Source organism: Neltuma alba, unplaced genomic scaffold (genome assembly GCF_004799145.2).
Source record: "Neltuma alba isolate B1F8T4 unplaced genomic scaffold, ASM479914v2 tig00003524_pilon, whole genome shotgun sequence".
NCBI classification, from domain to species: domain Eukaryota; kingdom Viridiplantae; phylum Streptophyta; class Magnoliopsida; order Fabales; family Fabaceae; genus Neltuma; species Neltuma alba.
In genome coordinates this window covers 69,415-81,698 of record NW_021633313.1, presented here as the reverse complement: position 1 = coordinate 81,698, position 12,284 = coordinate 69,415, and the positions used below count along the sequence as shown (strand labels likewise).

The window sequence follows — 12,284 nt, the reverse complement described above, 5'->3', positions numbered from 1 at the left end:
CAATCACTTTGCGTAATCACTACTGCCTCATCATGAGTTCGACATAAAGTAGTAGATAGCCACGTACCATACCTTGGCTCCTCTTTATTAAAAACCGACCTCAATCTTTCAATTCTACAGGATCGATGATCATAACTCACTTTACTACATCAAAAGCAAAAGTTAGGAAGTTTCTCATATGTCACTGTTACCCACGCTCTACTGCCATCTGATTTTAGCATCCAAAAACCACATGCTAAGGCTTTCCTAAGATCTAATGTTACTCTGGCATGTAGAAAACTATGATAATGTTTTCCATTATAATATGGATCCTCAACCATCACCACTTCTCCTACATGACTTCCAATTGAAACAACATTTTCCAGATACATCACTTCTAGAGGAACATTATGTAAGTGAATCCAAACAGGACAAGATCCAAACTCAAAATCCTCAAATGATTTATACTTAGATCTTTCTTGTAAACTCAACAAACTACCATTAATTGACCATGGTTGACCTCTAAGAATTCTATCATATTCCTCTTTCTTAGTAAATTTAAACAAAAAGGCATTATCAGCTACTTCAGTTATATCCAAGCCAGCTTGTAGATTCCATGCCTTACTTAGGATTGATTTCATTGTTGATCACGTAAAGGTCCTCTCAGTCAAGACTTTGCCGATCAAAGTCCTCTTTGAATCCTCCTCCCTCTAAACTAACGGAGTCGTTACCATAATCTTGTCCATCTCCTCCATTCTTGATACACTATCCTCCAAAACGTCACAAATCCCCGAACTCTACCGCTGTACCTCTGATCACTGGAAACTCACACTCTCATGCCCTAGTAGAGAGAACCCCCAACTATCACACAAGTACATGGAGAAACTTATCTTCTTTCTTCATTGTTAATACCTATCTCTTTGATTGGAAAGGGGGGGATAACATACCTTCAATTAAATACAAACAACTGAATCACCAAGCCCTCTCTCTTTTGCTTTTGACGTTCATGGTGAAAGGGACGGGAAAATACGCTAACCTTTTTTTCTAAGTACTACTTCTAGTCCTAAATATAAGAGCTAGTTAACTAATTTTAAGAGAGTAAGGAAATAAGTTAAGTTAGTCATTTGTAATAAATATGTGCTGTCTTTCTTAAAATATTTTTGCTAATCAAGTGTATTGGCTAGAACTACTATTATTAGAAGGATTACCTTTTGAAAAAAATGTATAAATATGATAGACAAAATATATTGAGATTTTATATTTAGGATTAGAATAAAAGTCAAACGAGGTCCTATATTAAGGACCGGGGGTAGTATAAAAGAAATGGCCATACACCTTCACTATCACTAACAAAGATAGAAACTCCATCATCATCATCATCATCACCACCCGCTTCAGTGGTCCATATTAGATTGTCAAAACACACACACACAGAGACAAGTCTCCCATATATGTCCAGTCACGTACGCAAATTAAAAAAAAAACACTTTCATTAAACATGATCCGTCGTTGTTGCCTTTATTTGCTGGTACTTTTTTTTTTTTTGCTAGGCACTTATCGGAGGGTGCCGGGTGCTGGCTACTAAATGTGGGCCCTTCTTCTAAAAGTATGTTCACTCACTACAATGCCAATGAGATTTTCAGCGGAAAGGAATATTCATCTTGAGGACCACTGTGATATGAAACTCAGGTGGGTGTTACATATAGAAGGTAGGACTTATTTTTAAGTATATAATATGCATTTTTGGCTTCTTCTACAAGTTGGTTGTGCAGTGTAAGGTTCTAAACTGGATTCTTATTAGCGTCCATGTGACTCTATCTCTGTGGAAGGTATTATAATTATATGCATCAGTTTACTTAAAAATATTAAGAAAATTATAAGCATGTTTGGATTATACTTAAAAAACACTTTAAGCACAATGAAGTCCATTAATTCAAATGTGAAAAGCTAAACAAAAATATAATGTGCCATTTTTAAACGTTGTGTTGACTTTAGAAGGAAGTGAAAGTGATAAAGAAGTTGTCTAGCTGCGACGCATCTTTTAACCAATAGGAAGTGCATTAATAAGAAGTAAAATAAGAAATAAAGCATTTAATACCTTTTTAAAATATACAAATGAATGAAACTTATTATGAAGCGGAACTCTTTTTTTTTTTTTTGATCGATGCTTATGAGGAAAATGACAGAAAGCATCTTAGAAATTTAGCAATGACGAAATAAGGATGCCGAGTTTCAATAAAGCAAATTCTTGATACACTGATCCCAAAAATAAAATAGGAGGTCTATTTTTTCATTTATAATCTTTGGCGAAAAAGATGGAATGGCAAGAAAGTAATGGTAAAATAGAATTCCGTGGTGAGGAGAAAAATCCTATGTCTAATATCCCTTAAATGTTCATAAACACAGCCCTTTGCTAAGGGTCCCAAAAGCCGCGTGTTTTGTCCCTAATCATTGATTATTTTTGGTGTTTTGATAGTGATTCTCTTTAATTAAGCTTACTAAGCTTTACTTTACTTCCTCTTATACATTGACTTCGTCTTCATTCAAGTCAGAATAATTAAGGTTCTTGCTATTCCATTATTCATTCTTTGTGAAGAGTCATTAAAGCATTATGGAGGCTTTAGTTAGCTCATTGCCATGAGAAAAAAGGGTTTGTACAAGGCAATATATATATAAAGACTGCAGAATTTGCAGAAAAGTTCTGGTAAAAAAGAACGGTAGAAAAATAATAAAAAATTGAAAACAACACCATTTTTTTTTTTTTACACATGAGATATCAAAATTTCATTCATTTTGTATAGAATGCAATGGTAAAAAGAAACAAGAAAAAATATTTAGGAAGTAGGAGAAAATTGAAGGGTAGTAGAGAAGGCAACAAAGATGGAGCAGCTGATACCCCAAATCCAACTGCGTGGACGATTTCAGGAAAAAGAAGCAAAAGAAGATGCTGGTACTAGAGGCCGCAGTGCAGAGAGCTCAGGTAAGGCTTCATGGTAGAGCCGGTAATACGGGCTGGGTCCGCCAGCCCGCCAAGGTGTAGGCTATTTCAGCCCGCACCGTTTTGAGCTCGCTCCGCCGCGGGCTAGCCCGTAGGTTGGCGGGCTGGCCCTTTTTTTTTTTTTTAAAATTTTTCATATAATTTCTAATATTTTGACTCTCAAATTCTACATGAACAATTAAACATTGCTTCTTTCATATCATTGCATAAGTAATTAAACACTTTATATATTTGTGATTCTGTGTGTAGTTATACGAAGATCATCATCCATCTTTTATTTTTCATTTATTTGTTGTGTCACTATAAAAGCCTTTATAAAATTAAATAAACATGTGATACTTATACATTTATACATAAAATATCTACTTAATTAATTTGGATAAGAAAACTAAATTACTTTGAATAAAAAAACTAGTTAAATTAATTATTTATAAAAAATATATTAGTTTTTAAAAATATATTCTTAAATTATAAATTAATCTTCACTTTATTTTATCATAACTCACTACTCAAATTCAAGATTCGGAGCCTAATTTTAATATTTCAAATTAAGCTCAACTTATATTAATAATAGTTTTTATTTTTTTAAAAAAATATATAGGCGGGCTTTGCCAGCCCGTCAAGGTGCAGGCTACTTCAGCCCGCACCGCTTTGGGCTCGCACCGTCGCGGGCTGGCCCGTATTCACACTGTCAGCCCGCATTACCACCTCTACTTCATGGCTTCTGATATACTAGATAGGGAAATAAATCTCCCTTTTGAAGTCACTCCATTGTAACGAGTTTCGTTGGGCAGGGGCGCCAGCTGCCCCTTGGGTCTGCCCTTCAGCTCCCTTTTAATTTAGGACAGGAAGAGTATTTTTTTTTTTACAGTTTTTTTAATTATTCTACATAAAATGAGTGATATTTTAATATTTTATTTGTAAAAACTGTTTAGTTTTCAAATTTTTATGATTTTTTAAAGATTTAATACTCTAAGTTAAAAAGAAATCAAACCATTTAAAATGTTAAATCTTTTTAAAATTATTAAAAAATGAAAACTAAGCCATTTTACAATAAGATATCAAAATGTCACTCGTTTGATGTTGAAACTAATGTTAAAAAAATATTAAAAAAATATTTGAGAAGAGTTCTAAAATTAAGGCATAGTTGGGGCAACACTTAAGGGGCAGCTGACACCCTAGCCCAGATTGGTTTGAGGAACAGGTTGAGCCAGAACAGAGAGCCGCCTCCAAAATATTCAAAAGTCGTGAGGCTACTGGGGATGTAGATCTGGGGGTCTAATTTTCCTTCTTGCAATGTTTAGTTGCTCTGATGATCAGATGTTAAATGGTGATACCTTTAATGAAAGATGCTGGTCTGAGCAAAGTTTGGGCCCTGGTTTTCTCCGTCAAAGACGCTAGACGAGGAAGCCATTCAAGAGCATGAATAACTAGTTTCTGATGGCCCAAAAAAAATAATTAATTTCCGTTGGCCCACAAAAACGAATAATTGATTTCCAGCCGTCTAGCTGGGCCCATTACAATTGCAACCGATGTTGGGCTTAATTTTATTTTTTTGGGCCAAAGGGCTTAGTTTTATTTTACATCAATGCATAACAGTGGCACCTTTTTCTTATCCTTTGTTTTGTAAAGTGATTAAAGGGGTGTTTGGATAGAATTAAAACTACAGTTTTAAAAGTGATTTTATGATATAAAAAGTAAATATATAAAAAAGTTTATCTTAATTTGTAAAATAGCCAAATAACCGCCTAAGTTTTCCCACAATAAGATGCTTTGCCAGAGCGCATTGGTACCAACCAAAAAAAGAAGATACCTCTGCAGGGTGTACAGACCAAGCGTAGCATGTTTGTTTGTTTGTTATTCCTTCGCGTTCTAATTGATGCGAAATTTTAAGTTTCATAAAAAAGAAAGTAACCCAAAAAAAGAAAAAAAAAAACTCTGATGGGATCTGTCTCAAACTAATTTGACAAAAAGTTCGGATAATTTTATATGAAACTTGCCAAACTAAAGGTGAATTTAGCGACAGACTTTTTTAACCCATTTTATCATCATCATTTTTCTAATTAAGAGTTCAATAATTTTCATTCATCCCTAAATGAAAATCTTTTGAAGTGCTCACTGTTGCTCCAGTCTTGATGTGATTTTTCAATTTCATGGCTTCTTGTGTAAGTTGGCTGGATGCTTGGTGTCAATGTGATTTATCAACTCCATAGACGGAATTATATGCATTTATTTACTTTCTAAGTATAAAACATCTCAATTAGAATAAGATGTAAGTATGTGATAAAAATTTTATTTCGCCTTACATAAAAATACTTATAAGTACTTAAAATAAGCATATGTGCCTTAATAGGAGTACGGGGGAGGCGTTGGCCATTTAAAACTCCCTTTCAAGTAAATATAAAAACTTTAGGTCATTCCATTTCCTCTTGTTTTTTAAAGAAAAGAAATATTTTAATTTCCTCTAGTTAAGGACACATGTATTTATTGAGGATACAAATTGTATGCAGAAAATAGAACTATGTATATTACACGGCTTTAAAGTAACACACAGACTAAAAACTTCACTTCACTGGTAATATGCTTTCATCAATTATCAATATCATCACTTCATCCTACCTTAGTCTAAAAGACTTGATGAGCAGACTTACGGAAGCATACATTACTGCAAGAACCTGCATAGTATATAAATTTAACATAATTACAAGTGTATCACATCTCCAAAATATTAAATTTATAAAATCCAAAGCATGTCTTGGTGATTTCGTGATGTCTATATTTGTGATAATAATATAAGATATTCATAGTTCTAGAATATATTATAACATTTAAAAGAACTTAGTCAAAACTTAAAATAAGAAGTTGTTTTTCACTCACCACAAAGCTAACTAGGTCTTCAATGACAGAAATAGTTCATCCTGAAGACCGCTATGACATAAAGTTTGTCTCTGATGTGATAGAGGAATCTGAAGTAAGAATGTCTAAAATTTCTGTTGGAGAAAATGGCAACACAGACTCCCCAAAAAGCCGTTGCAAATCCAACCCCCAATCCAAAGTAGAATGAAGATAGAAATTCATCTTTTTGACTGTCATTTCCTTCAACGGGTTCGCCATCTTGTTTTGTGCAATTCTTTGGAAGTGGGGCCCCACATAATTCAGAATTCCCAATATAGCTTTGTGCATCAAACCTTTGAAGTTGAGTTCCTGATGGAATCTTCCCGATGAAATTGTTGAAGGAGAGGTTCAAGGCCTCCAGAAAAGATAATTTAGCCATACTTGGGGGAATTTCACCTGAAAGTTGATTTCTTGAGAGATCAAGAGACTCCAAATTTTTCATGTTGTTGATCTCATTTGGTATGTTTCCCCCAAGTTGATTATGGGACAAGTTCAAAGATTCCAATCCAGTAAGATTAAATATTTCTGGAGGTATTGATCCAGAGATACTATTACTTGATAGATCAATAGCATGCAAGAACTTCAAGTTTTCGTCAAACATCGATTCTTGGTTTTTTGTGTGCAACATAACCTCGACCTTGACTACATAAGTCAAAATTGGAGTTCTAATGCAAAAGCTATAAACCCCATTATTAGAAGAATTGGGGAAAGTCATGGCTGTCAGATTTTGCAGACAAATAGGTAATGAACCAGATAATCTATTGTCTGCAAAATCCAATATTACAAGAGAAGCCAGTTGACATATTTTGGGTGGTATACTTCCACTAAGTTGATTGGATCTTAGTAGAAGAATCTTTGCATTTTTCGGCATCCAATTCGTTAGGAATCCAGATAATTGATTTCCGCCTAGATTAAGGACCTGCAGCTTCAGGCAATTTACCAACGACCAAGGTATTTCTCCAAATAAATTATTTTTATTAAGATCCAAAGTGCTAAGGTTAGACAACAAACTAATGGATGGGGGGATTGTGCCTGTTAGATTATTTCCACCTAGTTTGACTAAAACCAGTGATTTCCAATTTGTCCAACAATTTGTAAGCCCTCCAGATAAAAGATTATCAGACAGGTCCAAATACTGCAATTGGCTTCTCCCATTCACTTTTTGACACAACAATGGAGAGATGGGTCCTTGGAAAGAGTTCTGTGCTGCAGTGAACATCATAACATTTGGTGATAATCGAGGGAGTTTGCCTCTGATGTTGTTTGAACTTAATCTTACGATGGTAGAGTTTAGCAACACGTTAGGCATCTCCCCATGAATTGTGTTGTCTTGTAGGTGTATATATGGAAGTTGTGCTGCAAAATCCTAAAACTTTTCTCGAGGTTCAAATGAAATGATGGACTGGGTAATTATTAATCTTTCAAGATATGTTTGTGTATATATCCATGCAGGAAGTTTCGAGCCCACCATGTGATCCAAACGAATCACTTCAAGTTGAAAAGGAGGAACCCATAGAGAATCGAAGTCAAAGATTAAATTCGGTGATCCCATGAAAAGTTTCGTCAAATTTGAGAGTTTGACAAAATTTCTTTCAGACACATACCCTGTCAAGTCATTATCACCAAAGCCTAGATCCTCTAAGTTCGAGAGATGTCCAAGATTTTCTGGCAGACTTCCATTTAAGTTATTTGAACTGACGTCCAAGATAATCAAGGATGACATATTTCCCAAGGTTGAAGGAATTGGACCAGAAAAGAAATTGCCACTGACATCAAGGACTTGTAGATGTTCAAGTTGGCCTAACCAATCTGGAATTGGTCCACTGAATTTGTTTTGATTCAAATTCAATTCTTTTATTTTTTGGAGATTTAATAATCTCTTTGGGAATTGGCCTCGGAAAAAGTTAAAGCTCAAGTCAATAGTAGTGACATCACTGAGATTGAATAACCAGGCTGGAAATTCAGAGCTAAGATCATTGTTTGAAAGGTTGAGAACTTCGAGTGAAGTAAGATTAACGAACTGGAGAGGTGAATTGATGCTTGTAAGCTGACAATTCTCTAAGGACAACTCTTTAATTGAAGGAAGTAGAGTTGGTAGTTGAATCCAGTCAACTCTCCCTTGAAGATTAATGCCAGTGAAGTTGACATATTCCAAGGACGGGAAACGATAAAGCCAATCAAGACTACCCATGTGAAGATGATCATTGTAAGATAAATCAAGATAATGCATAATAGAAGAATTTCCGCAAAAATGAGTATGGTCAGCCACAGATAGGTTATTGCAGTCTGTGATATCATCCACATAGTCATTTGGAACGATAGCATGGAAGTCATTAAAGCTCAAATCCAAGTAATTTAGAAACTCAAGTTGGAGCAAAGATGACAAGTGGATCTCACCAGTGAGACAGTGTGGCTTCTTCTCTCCACAATCAGCAACAAAGGGATCTTGCTGGGAACATGGGAGGCTGAGCTCCATGACTCTGCCGGTGGTGTTATCACACTGAACTCCATGCCATTCACAGCAGTCTCGCTCGTCAGACCAAGTAGAGAGGATGGCTGATGGATCAACCACAGTGTGCTTGAAGTTTAGAAGAAGATGGCGGTCTCTTTCATTGCACTGAATGCTCAAGCTTCTGCACATGCCTTGGGAGATCATGGTTGCGAATATTATAAGAGAGCATAGCAGCAAAACATTAGGAATATAGGAGCAGAATAAGGTTTCCATGATAATCACTCACTCACGATATGGTTTGAAGGTGGCAAGGGATTGTCACCTATTTATAGGCCTAGATTTCAAGTGGCCTGAGGTTAATGGAATTTTAATAGGAGGGAGTATCATATCTTTGACAACCATGCCTCTCACAAGGGTCTTATTTTGATAGGTCTAGTCAAGCTTTGCTTCGTAACATTTCAGAGCTACAGGGTGTGGTGGCCCATACGACATTTTTTCTTCAGAGTTTGTTAATTGAATTACCGGTTAAATTGGCTAAACCTTTTACTAATTCCATTAAAAGTTATTACAAAACATCAAGACATTTTCTTGGTGCACTATGTCCTTCTTTATTAATTAATTGATCGTAATAGATTTTATTATTAAAAATTTAAATTAATTATACAAACTTAACATCTTATATTTAAGATTGGAGTTAATACTATGCAAATGATCTCGAAAGTACTGCGAAACATCCAAGAAGCGTAAAAAAAAAACATATGATTTGCAGATCTATTCCATGGATTGGGCTTCAGCATTATTTATGTCAATTTATAAAAAAACGAAAGAGATTTGTACACTTTATAGTTTTTGTATCCGAGTTAAACTGCGTGCATCATTGACGATGATCCTTTCCTTCCTGCTGTCCTTGAAGTTAAACAAATTTCTTGAGCTGGGCTTCAAAAACTGCTCACTTTTGTTTTCATAGAGCTTTTCTCATATTTTTCGCTTCAATTCCGTTTATAAGACACTTTAAGTATTTTTTTTTTATCGAAATTAAAAAAAATCTTAAAATTGAGTAAAAAGAAACATATCAATAGATTGCAATCCAAGGAGGGTAAATATTTGTGGATCTTTCATACATATTATTAATTGATAGATATGCTCCCTGAGTTTCTTTTTTACAAGAAACAAGTAACACTTATGACTTATTTCTATAATTGTAAAATTATAATAGACATTTAAAGGATATCTTAAATTCTTTGTTAGTTTCATTTTTTTCATGTAATTAATTATTTTAATATTAATACATTTAGTATCACACGGTTCTAAAACATTTCTTTACCACACATACTCAGAAAAAACACTTATAGAGATACTTATAAATTGCTCAATAATAAATTTCTTCTCACATCCGTCGTGGGAGGTGATGACTTTTATTTGGAGTGTTGACTTAATGCTGCGTCTCCATTTCAACTCTCACCTTTCTCTTTTCCGCCAGATTTTCACACGTAACAACCATTGGCTACTTCGCGTGATTGTTTTCTCCGCCAACCAAGAGTTCTTTTTTTTGGGAATTAATATAATTTTTTTTACCTTCAAATTGTTCTCGTTTTGGTTATAGTCTTTCAAATTTCAAATTATAAATTTTGGTCCCTTGAGAGACAAAATAGTTTGAGTTTTTGTTAGATTATAAGAATTAATATTTAAATAAAATAAAACTTGAATGACCAAAACCTATGTTTTGAAACTGGAAAAACAACAACTAAAATGAGAGCAAAGATGAGAAATAAAAAAATTATATTAACCTTGTTTTACCAACAAGAATTCTTCATGAATAGTTTTTTTTAATATTAATAATAATCCCTCCATTTTGTAACTTAATTTTAAAAAAAATTCTTTCAATTTATGTGGTTTTTCAGAAATCCAAAGCAACATCTATGTCTAGATTGAGTTTGTCTTGATGATGTAATGCATGACATAAGTCGATCGCCAATACTTTTTTTTTTTTTTTAACCAGCGATGCATCCATATTTCTAGAGATCAATCAATTTGTCATTTATTATTTGTGGAATTTGTAACACAGCTCTTCATTCTTATACTATTTGTAGTGACGTTGACTCGAACAGTGAGGTCCTGGACTTAAAACTTAAGCTGGTGTATTAAATTGAAGCATAAAACATGACATATGATCACGCATATAAATATATGATAAACCAGGATTTCATAAGTTTTTAATTATCGTCAACCTGCATTTTGCTATCCACTTTAAAAGAAAATTAGCATAATTTATTCATTAAATTATAAATAAAAAATATCATGGATAATTGTTTTCTCCTGTTTTTCCTTTAATTTTGTTAAATTTATTTGAGATTAGTGATCTCCCCTACATTATGATCCCACCTTGCTTGACCAGTCAGATGGAGAAAAAGCTGAGAAAATTAAGCAAATAAAGATAATGGGAAAGAGAAGACTTGTTGACTTCAAGTTATTGATAACCTCTCAAAATTCTTACCAATTTAGCTTGTTTTAACCATCTTTTGTGGGTTTTGGAGACTAATTGTGCAGGATTATTCCTTTAAAGCTAGAAAATATAACTTGAAAATGTGAAGCTTGATTTGTGCTAACATTTGGGGATTATATGTGCAAAGGAAATAGCGAGAGTTGGACGATGAACAACAAGGAGAAATATTTAACCTATTTTGGTTAATCAGAGGAAGATTAGGAACGCAGAGCAAGCAAGGATGGCAGAACCAAGTGAAGGAGGCCAAAAATGCATTATCGGCCATGGTGCCTAAAACAATCGACTGCGGCCTCTAAAACAGAAAAGAAGGAGAGACATTCTGTATAAGACGTCACAGCGCTTGTCTGAATCCGCCACGGAGCCTAATCCTTTCCAAGGAGCTTCCATTTCTATGGATAAAAGCTTGCTTTAATGTAATTATTTGAACTCATTCTAGCTCTATTTTAATTCAGTGTTATATGAAAATTATTAACCATGACACAAGTGCACAGAATGATCAAAAGAACAAAACAAAGATTTGTTACAAATAACTAATTTAATTATTTTTTTAATTTTTTAAAATTAATTGTTTAGCTCTTATATTAAGAGTCAAAGCTAGTATAACAGATAGCTCTGAAGTAAAATAGACACGTCTAAACTCTAAACCATTTCATCCGCTGATAATTAATCCTGGCTCATTATCTTGTGAAAAGTACTATCATTCATTAATTTTCGTGTCTGACGCTTCTTTTTAATTAGCGTGCTAATTGAGCTTTACTACTTGCTTTTTTCTGTTTGCCAACACTACTTGCTCTTTTTTAATTGGCTTGTGTTGGTTCATTATTTTCTAAGTCTACCACTGACTATTGGACGAAGTTTGCATGCATGACGCCGCCCTGCTGACTCACCACGTACTAATTGATAGGGAAAATGTTAAGGAAATTAACCATATAAAGATAGTGAGAAAAAAGACTTGGATTGATAAATATAGAGAGATCCACCTTTCCTAATTATAATTATCAACATAAGAAGTGAGTTTTAAACAATAACGAGTTTGAGCGCAAAAAATGATAATAGGTCCATGATACTCACTTATTATTAAAAAACTTATATGATTAAAAATATACAATGGACACAATAGTCAAGTTTGGTAAGAATTATGCATCGCATTTTCAATTTTAATATCTTCACAGATAAATAAACTTAAATGATTCTACGGAGATCGTTTTGTCAGAATAAAACTCATACCACTAATAACTTTTTATTTCTTTTTTTTAGGGGGTGTACATTGGAATTATTTTGTGAATTAGTATTAATTTATTGACCATATTTTATTTATATATTGAACTCATTGAATATTCAATGATTAAAAATATATTGAACTCATTGAATATGATTAAAAATATACAATGGACACAATAGTCAAGTTTGGTAAGAATTATGCATCGCATTTTCAATTTTAATATCTTCACAGATAA

The 12,284-nt window shown here is 33.7% G+C and overlaps 1 protein-coding gene across 1 annotated transcript; it reads right to left on the bottom strand.

The window, feature by feature from the left end:
• Positions 1-6,990: 6,990 nt before the first annotated feature.
• LOC114741768 (receptor-like protein EIX2) lies at positions 6,991-8,528 on the bottom strand. The gene is made up of 2 exons (XM_028930026.1): positions 7,477-8,528; positions 6,991-7,078 (listed from the first exon to the last, which is right to left on the bottom strand). The coding sequence occupies exons 1-2, from the start codon at positions 8,526-8,528 to the stop codon at positions 6,991-6,993; spliced, it is 1,140 nt and encodes a 379-aa protein (XP_028785859.1).
• Between the last annotated feature and the right edge of the window lie 3,756 nt (positions 8,529-12,284).

What these genes read in the sequence shown, in the direction of transcription:
- LOC114741768 (XM_028930026.1), bottom strand. Translation starts at nt 8,528, where the DNA reads ATGATCTCCCAAGGCATGTGCAGAAGCTTGAGCATTCAGTGCAATGAA. An exon ending in GGTGATAATGACTTGACAGG is followed by an intron (nt 7,079 to 7,476) that starts GTATGTGTCTGA and finishes TGTTCACTGCAG; the next exon opens with CACAGAACTCTTTCCAAGGA.